Here is a 21814-nt window from a genome sequence, read left to right as displayed (position 1 = left end):
AAGCGGGCACATGATATAGAGCAATAATACCCAACACCAGTTGGATCATGACGGATTGGAGTCTAGCATCGTTTGGAATCAGGATGAATAGGGTGTCAAGTCACTAAACTGTGCTGGACTCCTGCCCTTAATGAAGCTGGGCAAGCATGACGTAGACACTGGTGAGGGTGTTTAGTTTCACTCTAATGGCTCTGTACCTGAGTTTAATTCTTCCGACTAAACTGATCACAGCCAGAAACTGCGGAAACATTTAGGCATGCTGTCACATCTCATATTTTTAAGCCTATAATTATTATTTCACTTAACCTCATTTGAAAAAAATCATATGCTTTTCACATGTTATTTTGTAAATAATATATGATTATGCAAAAAATGTGAAGGTGCATTGTTAGGCATGTTATGCCTGAAATGGCAAATTGGACATGTGAACAAGTAAACGAGTGACATAATAATAATAATAATAATAATAATAATAAGAAAGCTGCCAAGCTGCCATTGCTGGGCCCTTGAGCGAGGCCCTTAACCCTCAACTGCTCAGTTGTATAAAAATGAGATAACTGTAAGTTGCCCTGGATAAGGGCGTCTGCCAAATGCCATAAATGTAAATGTAAGAAGAAAAAGAAGAACAATAATAGGTTAATAAAGCCACATATGAAAAAGTAACGTGAAAATAAATGAATAATATGTAAAATCACATAAATGAATTATACAAAAAATAAAAACATATGCACTACAAAACCTATTTAATTGCATAGTTTGTACAAGTTTCTGGAAAGGTACTGGCAGGATTCCTCCAAAAGATATTCCTTTAAAAGATATTTCTTTAAATTATGTTCATTTATATATTCCTATAACTTTGTACTGATTTAGAATGATCTTTCCCTCTAAGTGGACAAGTGGATCCAAACTACTCCAGCAAAATGCCTCTCACACCATAACACGACTGGTGTTTTTCCTTTAATTTGTCACCCATCTGTATATAACACTTGATGAATGCCTTAAAGTAGATCTGAAGAGTTAATGTCTAAACACAAAAAAAAATCACATACGGCTACAGTATGTCTTTCCAGCTGCCATTAGGATCACATTCATATTGAAAGAACCCGTTGTTGGAGTATCTAAACTCAGCACAGAAGCTGTAGTGACTCCTGATTGGGGCTTGAAGATGCCAAAAAGACAATTTTCACACTCGGGAGTTAAGAGCTCAGACTCACTGGAACAGGCTAAACAGGATATCTTGTTGCTCCGCTGACATTATGAATTCAATGAGTGCACTGTATGTTGTAAGGTACCAGTATGTCTAGGTTTGAAAGAGATGCTGTCTTTTCTGTTTCCACCAGTACACACAGGGCATGATTATCAGAAAAAAAAAAATTCATCAGAGCTATACGGGGTAGACTGAATAGAAACTTCTGCAGTGCTACAGTGCCTGATCAAAGTACCCAATTTCTTCTTTCTTCCTTCCAAACACATTTTTCATAAGCAGGAATGAAATACAAACTAGCCATATTGTCACCTAGTTGTAGACAAATGCATGGGACATGTACTGGTGCATCAGGCATAACATTTTAGCCTATGATATTTAACTGCTGTGGTTATGTGGCTATATAGACAAATGATGCCATAATAAGTAAAGTGTACTGTAATTGTAATTATGCAAAGTTCAATATGCTACAACAAATTTTTATGGTGTGTGATGTTATTTCAACCAATTAGCAAACTTAGCAACCAACTAGCAGAGCTACTTGCCTTACCTTATCCCTTGTGTTTTTTCACTATTTAGCAGTGTACTGTTCACGGGTTATATTGATTTTGGGCAGCTGAGACAGATACATCTATGTTTTTGGAAAACAGATATAGAAAACCACTTCTCATGCCTATGCTCCTTTCAGTTGTCCAATTTTCAGGTTAAATTACCCAAACATAATCCATGTAATATAATATTTTCTTCATTAAGGTTAAGTTATGTATAGATGCAAGTATGTCATAGAGTTAGTTTTATAGTTCATGCAGCTTCATTTATGGGCTCCATAAAAAGACCACCGTAGTGACTGTTATAGTGATAGCTTGGGAATGATGCAATCCATGTAAAAGGCAATATTTGCCCTCACAATGTTGAGGATTGTTTGTCAGCTCGTTTGGCTTACACTACCTGATGATTATCACCTCCATCTGTTTCTATTTACCAAAACCAGAATTAATACCTCTGTATAATCTTTATGCCAGTTCTTCACTTTTTATCCAGCACTACTGAGTTATGTTTTTTCTTTTTGCTGGTCCTTGGTTCTTATTTTACTTACTGTTTAATCTGTACATGCTGTTCAATCTCTCTCCATTCTGGACATACTTCATGAGGAATGTAACTGAATATGAATACATTATTCAGATTGAACTTAATAATGTGTTCTAAACTGATACAAATACATATATGAATAGGCAATGCACTATTACTATTTTTTTTAAAGCAAGGGTTCACATCTGGTTATGATACAAGGTGTGCTCTGAGCAGGGTGCAATAGGAAGTTTTTACTTTCTACAGATATGAAGCTCACAGGACAAAGACCATGTTCATTAACATAAATGTATGGTGATCCTGGTCAGAGTTGGAGTCGTTTAAATTAGGCTACTAGTTGCATTATATTTTGGGAAACAGAATCAACTAAATGTGTGAGGAACTGTCAGAATTAACTGACCACAGAAACAATCTGGGGGTATAGACTCATATTTAATAAAAAAAAAAACAAAAATAAAATAAAAAAAAAAACCCTCATATAGACCATGTGCACATTGGCTTTAATAGTGGCATTCCATTACACTCCTAGTATCTATACACTTATTATTTATTTAATAATTGCACAATTTGTTTAATTAACTGAATGAATGAATTTTGTGGTATATGTTAAAGTACATGCATGTCTGAGAGACTTCAATGTATGTTTATGAAATCTGGTGAAATAGAGAGGATTATGTCTGAATGTAAAGAATGACTGAGTAGTGTGTGAATGTGTGTGGTTATGTGAATGTCTCTCTCTCTCTCTCTCTCTCTCGCTGCTTCTCACTTCACTGTAAGTGCTGCATTGTGGGACACAGCTGGAACATGTGTCGCCTACGTGTGATAACACCGATCAGAGACTTCCATTGTCCTGCTGCATGTGTGTGTGTGTCTGTGTGTATGTAATGTAGCATTGTGTGCCATGATCTTCACACTCTGTACTCTGGGACATGGCACAGGCCTGCATCAATCCCTGACAGTGTCCTTTGCCCAATGTTTGCATGCATTAATCTGACAGTGTTAGAAGTGCCCATGTCATTGTGGTTAGGACAACTTGTGTAAGTTCGATAAAGACTTTGTCTTACACCACTTTCCTCTTTCTTCCAGCAATAACGGATCTTAAGCAATTTGAAGGTGAAAGTGATGTTGCTGTAGATACATTGAGTATTGCTGCAAAAATAGGATGGAAGGAGCAAAAACAGTGCATTCGATTAAGCTTAGCTATGAATTATTAAGAAAGGTCACGAGTTGTTGGGCCCTTAACTTAGGGTCAGGAAGTTCTATGTTCTAATGCCATCTCTTCTCATCTCTGCTACTTCTTCTACATTCAGGTGTTCTGGCACAGGCTAAAGATTTACAACCCTAGTCCTGGAGTACCCCCTGTACTGCACATTTCCTTACTCTAATATACCCACATCACTGCAGGAAGGAGTATTAATTTGATGTGTGCTGGTAGCAAGAAAAAAACTAAAATGTTCAGGATAAGGGTTGGGAACCTGTAGCCTAGGCAAAGCTCATGCATGTGCTTTGGGTTGTGGCTCTGGAGAGAACGCTCAAGGGAGGGGTTGTATATATTTGAATTTTAAAATTCACAACGGCATAGTGGTGTTGCTGCCTCACAGTGCCAGGATTCTCGGTTTGATCCTGAGCTCAGGTTACTGTCTGTGTGGAGTTTTTCATATTCTCCCATGTGAGGTTTCTCCAGGTCCTCCAATTTCCTCCACTTCTAAAAAAACATGCCAGTAGGTGGATTGGCTAATCTAAATTGTGTGAATAAGTGTGTGTGTGTGTGTGTGTCTTTGTCTTTTGATGGAATTGTGTCCCATTGAGGGTGTATTTCCACCTCACACTCAGTACTCCTGAGATCCACTACAACCCTGACCTGAAAATGAAAGAATGAATGAATGAAGAGTTTCACATCAGTTAATGTTATCTTTAGCTAGAATCACTGCCTGCTCAGCTAATTGTTTAGATTGGATTTTTTTTCTCACTTTTAGGTCACTTTGCATAAAATTGGCATCTGCCAAATAAATAAAGGTAAATTTAAACCCAGTGAAACATGTGATTAAGCATGGGTCTAGTGTTCCTGTGTTTGTAAGAACATCGTAAAGCACATTAATTGTCATAGGTATGTCAGGCCTATACCTTATTATTTTAGGTTTGATACACTTTACTGAGACCCCGTGTTATCTACTGTTTATCTATCAAATCTAATGTTCTATTAAGTGCTGTTTTTAAATGCTAATGTTTACTACTATACAAAAATCTTGAAATCAGTCATATGTATAGTATCAGTAAGCTCTGGCTTAAATGGTGTGCTGTGCCTATTACTTACTAAAACCCACTCACAAGCATGTAAATATTTCCAGTATACTACCTACACTTAGTTATGATGAAGATGAAGGTGACAGTGGAAGGTCATGTCTAGGCAATGATAATAATATGGTATGTTTTCATCTAAATGTTGCCAGTAACTATATATATATATATATATATATATAGTGACTTTGACAAGGGCCCAATTGTGATGGCTAGACGACTGGGTCAGAACATGTCCAAAACAGCACTATCCTGTCTGGTCCAATCCCACAGAAGAGTCACTGTAGCACAAAGTGCTGAAAAAGTTAAGGTGGTTTTAATGTTATGGTGGATTAATGTTAATGTTATTATAACTATTAGAACTACTATACTATTAACAACTATTATCAACAACAACTAATAGCTTGTTAGATTGCAGGTTTTTATTCATTATTTTAGCCATGACATTTATTTACAAATTAACATATTAAAATAATGAAATCATTAAAATATTCAATTTCCCCTCTAAAGTTATTTAATTTTTAACTGCTTGCTTGATCCAGAGCATTTTTGACACACATCTATTGCAGTGAATTTCAGGAATGCACCAGATATCTACACCACACTTCTAGATATGATTTTAAAATGGCAACATTAGTGCACTATATAATGTATAGGGTGTGGTTGCAGACATACGCCTGGTTCTCCTCATGCTTCATCTCCACAAACTGTGAATGTGTCTGCTTCTCATTATTTGTCTTGTTAATGCCCATTAGTCTATATATTTAAACTCTTTATGTTAGATAAGCCTTGTAATGTCTTGAGTATTTTTCCCTGAGATTCTGTCTTTGTTTTGGATGTACAGGAAAACTTAACTTTGCCTCTGTTTTGACCCCAGACATGGTGTGGTTTTGGACATATGTCTGGTTTTCCTTCTCTTTATAATAAAGAGTCTCCACACATATGTTCTGCCACGTCCCAATTGTTACAACGCAACTGAAATTGTACTCAAATTATGGTGTCTGGGTCCACATATTCTGTGTTCTTTTCTGGTAAAACCTCAGCGAACCTGTTATTGTTATGAATGTTTGAATGTCAGAACTGGCTTAGGTACACTCAGTTACAGTTGCTATAAATATGGCATGAAACGAAACACATCATAACCACAAAACCTCCCACTTCGTTCACAGGCCTAATGAACAGCACAGGATGTTAGTAATTGTTGATCTGTCTGTGTTTAGCATCCTGAATGTATCACCAGAGATACAGTATGACAAGCAGGGGTTAACAATATGAGAACACCAATTCAATATATGTGTTATTATATAGAAGTATCAACATTAATATCAAGGAAATGTAACTGGACCTAAAACAGTTTGTGGATATATCTGTTTCTGTATATCCTAGTTGTCCTAAAGGGTCTCATTTAACCAATAACATTTGGGTGGCCAGACCTGAGATTTGCAGTTCACTTGTCATAACATTAGACAGTAGTTTTGTGCCATGCAATGCAATGCACTGGAGCTCAGCTCAGCTTGCCATTGACCAAAGGTGAAGAAATTCTTCTCCCTTGAGCCACCCTCTAGAAAATCCCTGATGACATGCAGTGCACATAAACATTCAGACACAATAAACATTCCAGATTAATTCAATTTTATTTGTATAGCACTTCACATAAATCCAGATGTAGATTCAGATCCATAATGAGCAAGCCAGAGGCGACAGTAGCAAGGAAAACGTCCCCGAAACGACATGAAGCAGAAACCCTGAGAGAAACCAGACTCAAAAGGGAACTCATCCACTTTTGGGTGACTATACTTTTTATAAATTATTGCTCTTCTGCAACTGCAAACTTTAAGGTCACACACTATAAAGTGTGTTAAAGGATGTTACTTGAATATGAATAATGGACTAAACACAGGACAGTCTTTACGATTACAGCAGTTTAATTAGATTACAACAGTTTAATGTTACACACATGTATGCACATGCTTACACAGACAGAGGCGGTCCTGCAAACTACACATACAGGTCAGTAGGGCAGTAGAACAATAACACACACACACACACACACACACACACACACACACACAGAGTTCAGGATCATGTGATCAGCTGCCTACCACTGTACATGTGCTTGTACACATTAACATATAAGAACATCATGGTTGGAACATGCCGTTCACATGTGGGGCTAAATGAATGTGCTGTGTGTGTGAGAGAGAGAGAGTGTGGGTGGATGAACAGATGCAGGAGTGTAGGTGCACATTCACCCGGACCACTGAGATATCGCTAGAATTCACGATTGTTGAGGAGAGCAGAGCCTTGCTGAGTGAAATCTGTGAGATGTACATTCCACACACACACACACACACACACACACACAAGAGAGAGTGCTATATCTAAACTGGCTGTCTGATGGATTCTGCTTTAGATTTATGGATGTGCTGAACACAATGTTCAACCAATACAGACACACCCACCCACACACACACACACACACACGCACACAAACAAGCATGCACACACAGTTATGTCACTTCCACAATTGGATTTAAATCACACGAGCCAGTGAATGCCAGTATTAAATGCTTTTTCCACAGTCATTTTGGTCAGCAAGGCTTGTGCCAGGAAGACTCAACACCAGCTTTATAATCCTTTCCTACTCTGTTCAGAGACCAAGCAGTAATAATGATGTGCTGTGGGTTATAAGTCTATAAAATCTACAAACTGTAACTAACTTATAAATCAGTGAATAAGTGAAAGATGAAGTGGTGGCTGAACGGTTAAGGCTCTGGGTTACAGAAGGTTGGGAGTTCAAGTCCCACCACTGTCAAACTGCTACTGTTGGGCACTTGAGCAAGGCCCTTACCCACATCTGCTCCAGGGGTGCTGAATATTGCCTGACCCTGTGCTCTGTGGGGAATAAAAAAAACTGCATTTCATTGGCTCTGTACTTGTACTTATACTCTGCACAATGACGATAAAGTTGAATCTAATCTAATAACAGACTTGTAATGGCAAATATATGTGTTTATCAGAATGAAGGCATGAACAAGGGCACTAATGCTGACAGAAGAACATATTCTACAAGAAACACAAACACTTCACATATGTATGTTCAAAACTTCAGTGCTAGATTTACCAAATAAGCCCTTACATTACAGCCTGAAAACATGATCACACAGTAGACAAGCAACAAATGAACACCCCAATATAAATTTCATGTGTTCTAATTCTAAATCGTACATGACTCCCCTACATAATAAATGACTAAACTGCTGCTGTGCCAGGCGGATACTTCCTCAACTATGTGTAGAATGTGCTTATCAGTGTATCACCTAGTACACCATCATGCATGTATACTGCACAATATATGCATTAACTGCAATATCTGGAAAGTAACTATGATAATCACAGAGTTACATATTTAATACTCAATTTAATGAATAAAAAATAAATAAATAAATTGCTAGATAGTTGCCTCCTATTTGTATTCTTAAAAATGAAATCTTAAAAAGCGGTCTCCATAAGTCATGATGAAAAGTTGACACAGATCCAAGGTTTGGTTAACATTTAGATGCTTCATGATTCTACTGTTTCTACAAAAAGTCTATGAATAGGGTTTTAAAGGAGCATAAATATACCTAAACATTATTTATGATTGTAGCACAAGTAATCAAACAAACAAACAAAAAGAAAACAACAGACACCCATCAGTCAATTAGAAATGAATGTTTTAATTGGCCATGGTATAAATGGTATTGTCATATAAGATGCAAAGATTGGGCGAGCTGTTTCTGATTTCCCTTGCTTGAAAAGTGTCTGTATAAGCTTTAACATTTGGATCCTACTGTTTCTTATTGTTAGTGTCTGCCTCCATTGAAGCATGTAAAATCTAAAAGATAAGAGCCATTAAACATTTGATGCATCAGATACAGAAATTATACTGAAATGTTTACATATATTTCGGCTGATCTAATTATTACAGAAGAATAAAAAATCTCGGTGAATGATCAATTCTAAATGGCTTGTAGTACAGCGATTATTAGTTTTCAATACTTTGGAAGCTGGATAGACTGTGATGGGTTCAGTACATGGTGAAATGTTTTATTTAAAAAAAAAGAAAGAAAGAAAGAAAGAAAGAAAAGAAAACAGGGTTTCGTGATATAGATCCTTTAAAGGACTGAAAGACTGACCTCCAGTGGTCATCTGTAATAATGACAAGAATGAAAGAATCATAGAATTCAAATTCTCACAAATTCTCACCCAAGTTCCACACCCTACACAAGTACACCAGCCTCAAATAGCCAATCCCCACACCCCAGTCCCCACCCAGTCACCCACACATACCTCCATACATCCACCCACACACACCATTACCTTTCTCATGGATTCTTTGAATAGTCAACAGATGTAGCTATCTTCAATGGTTCTACTTAGAACCTTTTCTGAAATGGATGCCCTCTATTGAAAAGGCCCTGCAGAGGGCCAAACCAAAGAATGATTTAGGATGCTAAATAATTGATAAGTTGGACAAAACAATAATCAGCATATCATAATCAACATTACAATTCTAAAATTTTAGATTACTCTGTTATTTACTTATAAAAAGCCAAAATTAACCACTCATTGCATCCAGTCATGCTTTGAATGCATTGGCCAGCTTTAAAAGTTGATGGGCATCAAAATTAATCATTTGGGCAGTAACAAGAAGGGCAGATAAAAATGATAGATAATTCTAAATCATGGAGTTAGTGAAGGTACATAATTATAAGAATAAATTAACTGATGGCGGTATGGTGTTGCAGCAGGTAGCATGGCTGTGTCACAGTTCCATGGTCGCTGGTTTGTCTGTGTGCAGTTTTGCATGTTCTCCCCGTGTCATGTGGGTTTCCTCCAGTTCTCCGTTTTTTTGTCCCTCCTACCAAAAACAAGCAAGTAGGTGGACTGGCTACATTAAACTGCCCTATTTGTGAATGTGTGTTTGGATGTGCTTTGAGGTACTAAATCTGGTCATTACCTGATGAGTTAAATCAGGTTTGACCTACTGAGGTTGGTAATGCACTGATTAGTTGTGTCAGGTATGACCTAAATCTGGTCACTAATTGATGAGCTGAATCAAGGGCTGACCTATTAAACCTGATACTTAACTGATGAGTTAATGTGTGTTTCACCTACTGTCTGTCAGATTGACAGTTCAGTGTGGGGCTGATGCTGTCAGTGTCGTGGCAAAAACTCTTCAATTCAGAATAAGAATAACAACTTCCAAAGACAAAGGGTTCAGGATGCCAAAAATCAGTAGACTTTATTGAATCAACCAACAAAGCCGAGATGTCTGCAGAACACCTGCTTTACATAGTCGTGGCCCAAGCCTTTACAGAAATGATCTCATCAGGCGGAGTTTTCTCATTTTTTCTTTTAAATCATACCCCTACCTTTCGCCACAATTATTTAATTGGCCCACTGACTTAGTTTTAATTGTGGCATGAGCTCAGCCAATCTATTTTTTAAAAAGAGTTAAAAAGAGCCAATTAAAAGATAAGACAGCATATGACATAAACCTTCTGCATATTTAGTACTATTCGGTACTTTCCACAAACCAGGTAATTCCACTACATGTACCATGAACACTTGGTGTAACACTCTGACATAGGATGAGATCATATCACCCTCCCTTCTGGATTACATATTTCACTAAACACTAATTGGAGCACTTCAAAGCGGTTACATTCTTAAATGGTTACATTCTTAAGCCTTTGATGTACACCTTGATTACTCAGAAAATAGGATACAGAAAAATGGCTAAGAGAAAATAAGATACAATACAAATGCAGTATAAATGAAGGATTAAAAATCTTCCAAATCAGAAATAAATGCTTGTGAATGAGGTGGTACCCTGAAATGGTAAATGGAATCAAAGGATTTTTTTATTTTATTTATTTATTTTTTTATTATACAAAGTTTGATCCTTGGGGGGCACGGTGGCTTAGTGGTTAGCACTGCTACTTTGCACCTTTGGGGTTGTGGGCTCGATTCCCACCTCTGCCCTATGTGTGCTTTCCCCATGCCTTGTGCCCTGTGTCCCCCAGGACTGGTTCCAGGCTACCCTGTGTAGGCCACGTTGTACAGAAGATGGATGGATGGATGGATGGATGGATGGAGGTACCTTGTTTCTGACAGCAAAGGACCATATAGAACTGGGTTTGGATAAGGATTTATGAAGAAACTTCTACTACAGTTGTCGTGGCAGATACTTCTGCAAATCAGAATAAGAAAATGAGTTACAAAGACAAGGGGTTCTGGATGCCAAAAATCAATAGACTTTATTGAATCAAACACAAAGCCGAGATGGTCTGCAGAGCATCTGATTTACATAGCCGTGGCTCACGCTTTTATACAATTCTAAAAAAAATAATGTCATTGGATGGAGTTTTCTCTTCTAATCATAATTCTTTTAATCACACACCTGCCTCTCGCCCCAATTATTTCACTGTCCCCTTATCTTAGTTTGAACCGTGGCGAGAGTTCAGTCAGTTTATTTTTTAAAAACAACATTAGCCTTCAAACACTAGCCTTCATCTTAAAAACACCACCTTCAAGGTCACACCAGTTTGTTCTCACAGAAATATCCTTGTAGGATCACAGGCATAAAGCCACCCTTCTAAATGTACTAGAAATGGTACAGTGTAGTATACAAGTGAAACTCTGAAAGTTAATACATGAGGTAATTTAAGGTCACTTTTCAATACTTGCATAGATACTGATTGACAAGTGATATTGATACAGATAACAGGATAATTCTTCCATACAGTTAGAATTAAGTTAGAATTACAATTCCCTTAAATTCCTTAGATGAGCATAGTTGCACCATGACTTATGGGTTTCTCAGCTAATGAGTTGAAAATGTATACATGCCTTTTCTCAAATGTCTACTGCTGTACTAAATAGTAGGTCAAACGTACACGCCAATGGCTTATTTAGATATACTATTTAGTACGGTAGTATGCAGTATGGATACAGCCTAAGCTCTGTAGGCGAATGAGCGCTCGCGCATGCGCAGTTCGCTGCGTGCGCTCTGCTGCAGTGACAGTGAATATCAGCGTTTAGCTTTTAGCCACCGGGCCTCGTACTGCAGCACCGTTCAGGCCAAATCCTGCCCACATGTGACCAGATACCAACAAAGCCGGTAAGAAATGCACAGGTGTGCAATTCCTCACCTACTATAATGCTATTAATAAACTAGACCAGGCTCGCCCACTGCTGGGAGCTAATGTAGTAAATAACATCTTGTTTATATTACACGACGATGACAGTTAACTCGTGATCAGCTGACGCTTTGCAGATCATCTTGCGTTATTTCGTATAACCACACCTCATAACGTTTGCTGTATTGTCGATGATTTTGCAATGCATGATACAGCAGATAATCCCGCCTGTGTGTGTGTGTGTGTGTGTGTGTGTGTGTGAGAGTGACTGTGACCTTCCAGATTGCGGTGCTAGAGCCGCGTTTATTTAAAGGAGCTCTGTCTGAAACACACACACACCACACCACCGCAACATGTGGGCTTCACCTGCAGCGAATGAATAAAGCCATTATATCATTCACTTTCAGCTGTTAACTCGTCACCGACACACGTCGTGCAAGCCAGTGGATAATTTAGGTTTGTAAGAATATATATTTAATAAGCGCGCCGACGCAGTTTGTAATCACATTGCCAGTGTTATGCCATATAAACAAAACCATAGCCCGAGCAGTCAGATCTTGACATCCGGTGTAATTTGCGTGGTTGGTTTACTAGTGTCTGGTTATACTCTCATACCCTCGTGATAATATGGCGTACTGTGTGGTTTATAATCAGTCTATTTCTGTGCATCGGCGGTAAACAAAGCTTGGTCAGATTTATGAGCAAGCGTCTTCGCACATTGCTCAAATAACAAATAATAAATAATAAAACGCATATTAAGAACTCCCTAAATGCCAAAGTGCGTCTACACTGTTCCCCACCTTATCCTGCACCACCCTGCCTTATATCTTGCTGGGGAATATAGTATCTGCTATAAACCGTTGAGTTTAGGTTGAGTTTGGGTGGTGGGAGACTGTACAGACGTTAATTTCAATGTGGAGCATGACTCTGTTATATAAAACCATGCAGCTGGTTACATGAGGCATAAATGATAGATCAGGGCTAAAAAGGGATTTTGTTTCAAAGCAGTGCAAGGAGAAAGGCTGAAGTATTTTATGAGCTTTGGAACAAATAGAAGGGTGTGACTATGAATTTGTCAAATTTTGTCAAGCCCTGGATTGTAGTTTAGCACATTAAATAAGTGGGATGGTGTATTCTGGTGTGTAATGACTCTATATAGGTTACTTTGTTTGTCACTGAGACACATACACACATGCACAAATACATTCTCATACACAGTCTGTGTGAAATATGTGACATATAAAATGAGATATTAATGGTAATTATTCTGTCTCCCAGGCAATAGGAAATCTCAATAAAAGCACAAAGGAGCTGGAACAGTAAAGCCAAACAGGTGGTTGACAACAGCCAGTGGGGCAGACATGGGCGATTCTGAGAATGGTAAACATTTATATTGATGTCAACAATAATAGAATACCACATAGGAAAATATCAAAGTGGTATATTTAATTGCTGTGTGAAATAAGCCTAAATATGTTCCCAGAATAATTGTTTATTAGAAATTATTGGTAAATATTTTGGATAGGAGCTGATGTGCATTTTTAATCTGTTGCATTAGTGAAAGCAGAGGAGCAGCAGCAATATGTAATTCTGCACTGCCCCACTGATAGTCATCAGCATTCTCTGACTGGGGAATCTCCCCCTCTACGTGACTCACTGAAGGAGAAAGAGAGTGAGGCAGAGGGAGGGACTGATGACATGATGGAGCAGTCTGAGGAGGACCAAAACATTTTGCCAGCACAGAGGACTGGTAGGCCAGCCATGGAGCCAGTACCACTGCAAACCACTGATGTAATAAATCAAAATATACCCTGTAAGACCAGTGAGACAGAACTCTTGGAAATGCTCAAACAGGACAATAAATCAGACTCTCCCTCATGTGAAGCAGATGCTGACCTGGACCCTGACTATGACCCTAAGATTAACCCTGATGGCAACCACCAGGGTTCATGCATGTTCTTCTGTCAGCACTGTCAAAGACGGTTTACTACCAAGCAAGGCCTGGAGCGGCACATGCATGCCTTGTCATCCTGCCACACACAGATATTTAAATGCCGCTACTGCCGAAAGTGCTTCAGTACACAGTTCTGCCGACGACGGCATGAGAGAAGACATAGTAACACCAATAGAAGGACAGGTGGACTCATAATTAGCCCTGCTCCACAGGTTGTCGGAGAGACTCAGGGAATGGTCTCTTCACAAGAGGAAGACCAACTTACCCTGACTTCCCAGCCAGTCAGCAACTCTCTTGTGCCTGATTTGGAAGGAAGAGGTGACTCGGATGAATTTGGAGAAACTAAGTGCTCTTTTGCCTGCAAGTACTGCAAGAAAGCATTTGGAACTCACACCAGCTTGCGAAGGCACGAGCGCAGGATACACGAGCGACGTCTGTTACCCAGAGCAGTCCGTCAGAAAGTTGTAAACTCTCATGAGGTTCAAGTTCAGCATTCCAGTGGTGCGCCAGAAGCGTCTTCCAGTACACAACACAGTGATGAGGTCAGGCAAGAAGAGGAGTATATGGTCGATATTTCCAGCAACATCTCTGAGAACCTCAGCTTCTACATTGATGGGAAAATCATCTCCACCAGTGCTGTCACTAATTGTGAAGTGATGGAGCTGAATTCCGCTGCTGCTGTGATTGGTCTGGATGCCTTTATCGTCAACCAAGCTCAAATTACACAGGCCCTTAAAATAGAGTCTAATGACTGCAGCATGACCTCTGACCTCTGTGGTCAGTCCTCTGGCAGAAGGAGGACATCTACCCCACCTTTATTGCCACAAATCAAAACTGAACTAGAGTCTGAATCTATCTTAACAACACCTTCCTCTGCCTCAGAAGGTACATTGATTGGCACTGTTTTCCCCCGGACATTAGAGACCATTGTTTTACAAAAAGAGAAAACTATTTATCTGTCCCCCAAGCTAAAGCAGCTCCTACAGAACCAGGACAGCAGTAAGCCATCATTTTCTCAAATCAGTGAAGGCCAAAAACTCTGTCCACCTTTATCACTAACACTTTTACCTGCAACAAGTAGCAGGTTTAAGAGAAGGACAACATCCCCTCCTAAATCTCCACAGCAAAGCAGTACATCAGTGCTTAAATCTACCATTGTACAGGAAATGGATTCTTCTGCACCTAAAGTGCCAAAGATAGACAGTCACTGCACATCTACTGTGATGAGCTTATCTAAAAAACAAGAAATGGAAACTGTAAATCCAGCTACAAACAGTACTGAAACCACTCAGGAAGTTCTGCCATTGGACTGCTCTGCATCAGGGACTGGCGGCAGGTCATGCAATCAGCAGCCGCTAGATCTCTCCAGTGCTGTGGGTAAGAGAGACAGTGAGGTCTTAGCTGATTGTATTCTGGATCTGAGCATGAGCAGAAATCGTATAGAGTCTGACTCAACTGGATGTTTAGCCTTCCAGACATCAGTTAGGAGGACTAAACCCAACTCAAGCATGTTGGAGAAAGTATTGCTAAGCCAGTATGCTGCAGTGGATGTTCCTACACCAGCAGATGGAATTCTCAATGGTCCTTTAGCAACAGATCTAGCAACAATGGCTGTGTCTGAGCCAATTCCTGCTAACCCTGAAAGTGTTATGTTTGAGCTGCCTCCACCGTCTCCTCCTGCACTGAATGCAACCCCTTCTCTGCCAAATTCTGTTGCACTGCACACTGCCTCTCCAGCCCAGCCCCTTTCAGCTACTTCAGAGCCCACAGAGATATTCCTACCAGCGGAAACATCCATAACCAATCAAGAGCTTCACCCTATCTGCTCCACTGCTCAGTCCTCCAGTCCTGTAGTGCTCAACACTCCTGTGGAACTCGCTGTTGGAAATTCTTTGACAGCTTTTAATGTGTCTCTTCCCAATTGGCTTAATTCTGCCCCTGGAAGTGTGACCCATGCACTCATTCCCACAACCCCAAGTCTAAGTTTACAAGGTCCTCAGTTTCTTACAGATGCATCTGTGTGTGAACTAGCACAAAGGACCTTGGTGATTGATTCTGTCCTGTCACCTGAAGCACATCTAATTTCTCCCATGTTGGTAAACCAGTCAAACATCAGTTCCCTGAGTTTTTCTCCAAATGTGGTTGTTATTGAGTACACTGTTGCTCTGGAGTCGTCTAATACCACCCCTGTTCCCCAAGCTAATGCTGGTCACGCTCTCTTTGATAAAACACCACCAGATCACACTGAGGCACAAGAACCCCAGCCTTCCTCTCAACTACAGACTGCCAACATCGAGCCATCAGTTCCAGAACTGCCAGAGGATGGCACTGTTGAAGCTCAAGATCAACGACTGGACTCATCATCTACTGGAGAATCATTAGAGAATTCAGTAGATGCAGTACTGCCATCATTTGGTCCCAGTGGTTCAGAAAAAGTAGAGACAGCAGTGGAGCCTGCAGAAAATTCATCCACCACTGATGATCTCAAACTGGAAACCTCAGACTTTTCTATACAGAACAACCCTATGCGTGAGGAGCAATCACCCTTGCCACCTCTATGCAAACGCTTTATGTGTAATGCCTGTGATGAGCTCTTCCAGTCCATGAAGGGTCTGAGTCAGCATATTGTTGAACACTCAGACACTTGGCCGTATAAGTGTGAATTTTGTGTGCAGCTGTTTGAGAGTGACACTGGTTTATTTGAGCACCGATCCAGTTATCATGGCATTGGTAAAATCTATGTCTGCAAAATATGCTCCAAAGAGTTTGCCTTTCTTTGCAACCTAGAGCAACATCATCGAGATCTCCATCCTGGTCAGGAGTGCTCACACACTGAAGTAGAAAATGGTAAGTTAAGACCTGAAAACCATAATAGTCCAGTAAGAGCTGATACTGTTACCACAACGTGTCCTACAAAACACAAACGTAGCCAGTCCTACCAAACAGCTCCAAATCCAGAGGCTGACAATAACTCTGAAAACACTACTGAGGAGTTATACACTACCATCAAGATTATGGCATCTGAAAGTGTCAAACCCAAAGTTACCGATGTGCGTCTTGGTATTAACCAGCATTACCCAAGTTTTAAGCCACCTCCATTTCCATATCACAACCGAACACCAGTTGGACCAACCACCACCACGGCCACTAACTTCACCACTCATAATATCCCACAGACTTTCAGCACTACAGTTCGCTGCACCAAGTGTGGCAGGGGCTTTGACAACATGCCTGAACTGCACAAGCACATATTAGCCTGTGCTAATGCTAGTGACAAAAAACGCTACACTCCAAAAAAGAACCCCATTCCACTCAAGCAATTTGCAAAAGTGCAAAATGGAGTTCTGTTGCCCGCTAGAGGAGTCAACCTTAGACAGAATGTTTCTCAAAAACTTGGACAACCAAAAAAGCTCCATTGCCATGAGTCAGAAGCTAAGACAAAGCTGAGTGCTCATAGTAAGAGGAAATCTATGTGGGTACAAAGAGGCAGACCAGTAGGGCGAAAGAGCTCACAGGAGGAACTGGAGGTTTATGTTTGTCCTCACTGTAGCAGGGAGTTCACTTACCATGCCAGCCTGAAGAAACATATGGCTTTCAGCTGCCCAATGAAACCTATTTGCAGGAAGCCTCCAAAAAGAAAAGGTAGCATTGCATCAACACAGGAAAACCATGGACGTATCCGCACACGTGTATCAGATGTAATAATGAAACCACAAAGGTTAAATCAAGGACAGAAAACCTTAGCCAAAACGCAGACCCATGAATCTGGTTCAGCCAGCAATGTGAATCTACCAGTCAAGGCTCAAATTGGCAAAGGGAAAATTACTGTGCGTAATTTTAGGCCTAAAACATCTGATATTCTCTCAAGCCCAGCAATTCACATAAGTAAAAAAAGTAGACTCATTCTGATGGATGCCATTCAGTCACCACTGGCATCCAAGTCTTTAGTAGCACTAGGGAAATCTCAGCAGCAGAGCAATGGGGTACACAGTATGGAGAGGAAAATAAAGCAAAGAGAGGTTGAGTTGAAACCCTGCACAGAGGAACATTTATCTCTGCGAGTGAGAGGTCCCATTACTCGCAGTCTACAGCAGGTTACATCTAATGTCACATCTAATACTAACAAAAAGACTAACTCGGCTAATCCAGCGAAATGCTTAGTCCAGACAGATGATCAGAATGTCACTGCACATCAGGCAGTTGAAGAAATAAAGTCAAAAGACTTGAAGTAAAAAAAAAAAAAAGTTCAAAAAGGCATTAATACTGAAACTCTTGATCTTGACCTATGACAAGGTTATCTGTAAATATTATCCACTGAAGGTTGTTTTTTAATAGAAAACTTTAACATTATAAGGAGACCCTGAATGGGAATGATTGAGAATTAGATTTCTTAACTGTGCTCAAAACCGCAGTGTCCTTTTAACAAGGGCACTTGTTTATAGTGAAATAACACAACATCTGTGGCATACATACATTCATAAATCACCTAAAATGGTTTTAAACCTGTTTTCACATTCTTAGTCCTTTAATACCAAACACTGCACATTTTACTGTTTTCCTGTCTTATTAACAAAATACATATGACTTAATAGTAAGTATGGTGAGAGGAGGAAAGCAACAAAAAAAAAAAAGCAGTGCAGACGAAACTGGACTACAATTGGGAAACACTATTTTGTGTATTGACACGCTTTGCAAATTGGCTATATAGTATAATAATATAATAATAAAATAATTTAAAAAAGTAGATAAAGGCATTACAACTACTTACATAAAACAATTTTATAGTACTCTAGTAGTTAGTTATACATTAGCAGATCATTTGCCAAAACATAAGTTAACAGAGTTTAATTGATGATCTTATTTGCATAATGCAAACTCGTGTCACAAAGTTGGGTTGAAATATTCCTATAAACACGAATATGTCTATGAATATGTATGCACTGATAATGAGGCCCTCCAGTAATTTTTCATATAGACTATTGTAGATATATAATGTTCATCTGTCCTCTAATGTCTCTATTAATCCTAATACCCCTTATCTAAATAATGCACTTATTTTGTATAGTTTATCAATATCAGCTTTCAGACTGTTTCCATATGTAAAACAATCAGTGCAGCAGCTACAGTCTGGGTTATTACTCCTCCGCAGTCTGAAACATCGTCAGTACTAACCTCACTGAAAACATCAGCAGGCTTGATAAAATTCAGACACACTATTTTTTTTTATTTATTTTCTATATGCACTTTATCACAATCGCAATAATTGGCTTTTATGGAAGACATTAGTGAATTACTGAATATTAATTAATGTCATATCAAACAAGAATACATATACTCCTCATTAAGGAGACTATATTTGTTAATTATTAAAGCGCCATATATCTGATACTTATTTTAATACATGTAAATGTGGTGGTTGGTAGATTTGATTTGCTGCCCATTTAAAGGCACATTTCCGAATGGGCAAGGGTACATGGCATAGTGTTAGAAAAAAAGAGACAGTGAGTAAAACTGGGTCAGCATTGCCACTTCTGCCACATCACTTCAGTGTCTTTTGTCACTGTAAAAGGGCAACATCTGAGACAGGAAACGTGCAGTCTGTTCTGAGACTATTATGACTATTAAGCACATACGAGGAGCACTGTGTAGCATTTGTTGTGTTAATTATATTGATGTCCTTATGTGTGTATGTTTTAAAAACATTTGTTCTGTGATTTGCACAATCCATGTTTATAAGCCTATAATGTGTTGAATATTGGGAACAGTACCGTCAATACCATTTAGGGGAAAACCTAGAGAAAAGCCTTAAAGGTTTCTGGAGAGAACGTAGCTTTGCTGCTTTAATGATAAATTATATTTTACTTCGGCACTGAAGGATTGGTGTTAGATTAGGATTTGTCTAAATATCACTAACAGGGTTTTTTTTTTTGTTAAGTTATAATGGGTAAAATGAACGGTAATAAGGGTTCACGGGTATATGTTTACATTAGGGCCCATCACATAAAAATGGCCTGCTGATTAGCTGACAAGATGAGTTACTTTTTGTATATAATAAAAGGTTAGTAAAGTCAAAGTACATAAGCATGGGCATACAGTCTCAAACTTGAATACAGCTGATTATAAAACAGTACTATTAATCAGATTGGGGTTTGAGACTGAATCCTTACCTTGCAAACAGAATGACTTGATTCACTTCATAAATGCTAGTTTTAATTTAAAACACATTTTAGCACCTTGTAAATCAGCATATACCATGAATCTGAAATTTCTGCTCTCATACAACCAAACTAAAATCATGACACTCATGTACTTAACCTGATGGAGAAGCTGTGAATAAAAAGGATCTATAAATCCTAATTTACTTGTGATATGTCTGTAGAAAACTAATGTTAACATCCAAAGCATGTCTCTGTTTGAGCCACAGTGCTTTTGAAATGCTGTTATGTATGATGAAATAAACTGCTCTGTGATAAATGCACAGGTAGACCAGTGTGTTTATATGGCATGTTAACCATTTTTCTACATTCTAGGAACAAGACATAAGATTAATCAAATAATTGTGATAATAAAATAAATTACAATCTATAGTTGTGAAAAACATGACCACCCTGGCAACATTAAATGTCTGATGGATGCTGTGAACAATATTACTTTAAAATATTTTACCTTTAAAGGATGTCTTTTGCCAGCAGATGGCGTGCTGCATTGCAATAATATACAGGAAATGAAACCACTTTCATCCATTTTCTGATGAACATCTGAACCAACATCACAGCCCTGTATCTGGCTTAGTAACACATTTACATTCATTCATATGCTTTTAACCAAAGTGTCTTACAGATGAGCCAGAATTCAGTCAGAGGTTGAAGCTTAAAAGGAGCTCAGAGTGATACAAATGATGCAAAACTAAGGTTCCACCATCTGACAAGAACCAAGTGCATGAAAAACCACAAGCATTATCAACGTTATAGCCACAGCCATTACACAAACACTAGCCACAAAAAATTCAAATAACAAAAGATACAATCATGTGAGTCAAAGAAAGCTAAATTGGAATCACAAAAACAATACACAATAATAATAACAACAACAATAATAATATCATGATACACATAACTGTGAGGGATGCATGTCATCAATCATGACATGAGGCAGCATCATGGCAAAACAGGTCACACCTAGATAACCATAAACTGTTGCTTAAAGGGTGTAACTGCATCTATGTGCAAGTGCTCTCAGAGGGGCTTCAGGCATTTTTTGATGGTTTTGAAGGATTCATTTGAGAAAAGAAATCTATAAACACATTGTGCAACAAACTACAATTTACAAAGTCTGGTGTGGATGTACTATTGCATTCACTTCATATATATATATATATATATATATATATATATATATATATATATATATATATATATATACACACGCACACATATAATATATATGTAGGTGGCACAGTGAGTCCGTGTCATTGCTACCTCACAGCTCCAGGGCCCCTGGTTCGATCTTGAGCTCGTGTTACAGTCTCTGTAGGGTTTTGCTTGTTTTGCCTGTGTCCCTGGGATCTCCAGCTTCCTCCCACCTCCCAAAAACAGAATTGTCCTGTGTGTGAGTGAGTGTGTGAATCTGTGTGTGCATGGTGCCTTGTGATAGACTGGCATTCCCAGGGTGCGTTCCCACATCGTGCCCTGGATAGGCTCCGGATCCACCACAACCCTGACCAGGATGAAATGGTTATAGAAGAAGAATGAATGAATTAGCAGCATTTTCTTGCATGGCCAGTAAGGTGTGGTTCTACCACATATCGTCAGGCCTAAAAATTATTTTAATACATACTTTATACAAGGAAACTGAAGGGTTTTAATAATTTAATCTAAAATCTATTTGAGTATGAAATAACTGGGTTGAAGACTGCTTGAAGGAAACTAAATCTACCAAGATTAGTTGTACATTAAAAGCCATTATCTGGCGTAGCAATGTGACAACATGCATTCGCATGATTTACTGTGTTAAGCAAGTCTGAAATTAGCTATGGTATTATACTGTTAACAATGTATTGGTAAATTATAGGCTAAGAGCACT

At 38.9% G+C, this 21814-nt stretch overlaps 1 protein-coding gene across 1 annotated transcript; it reads left to right on the top strand.

The window, feature by feature from the left end:
- The first annotated feature begins 11606 nt into the window (after positions 1-11606).
- prdm2a (PR domain containing 2, with ZNF domain a) lies at positions 11607-20660 on the top strand. Its single transcript, XM_026927791.3, has 3 exons — positions 11607-11759; positions 13057-13158; positions 13337-20660. The coding sequence occupies exons 2-3, from the start codon at positions 13140-13142 to the stop codon at positions 17962-17964; spliced, it is 4647 nt and encodes a 1548-aa protein (XP_026783592.3). The 5' UTR covers positions 11607-11759; positions 13057-13139; the 3' UTR covers positions 17965-20660.
- The last annotated feature ends 1154 nt before the right edge of the window (positions 20661-21814 follow it).

This window comes from Pangasianodon hypophthalmus, chromosome 8, assembly GCF_027358585.1.
Source record: "Pangasianodon hypophthalmus isolate fPanHyp1 chromosome 8, fPanHyp1.pri, whole genome shotgun sequence".
NCBI lineage: Eukaryota > Metazoa > Chordata > Actinopteri > Siluriformes > Pangasiidae > Pangasianodon > Pangasianodon hypophthalmus.
The sequence above is the reverse complement of the archived record's forward strand: the minus strand, read 5'-3'. Positions and strand labels throughout refer to the sequence as shown.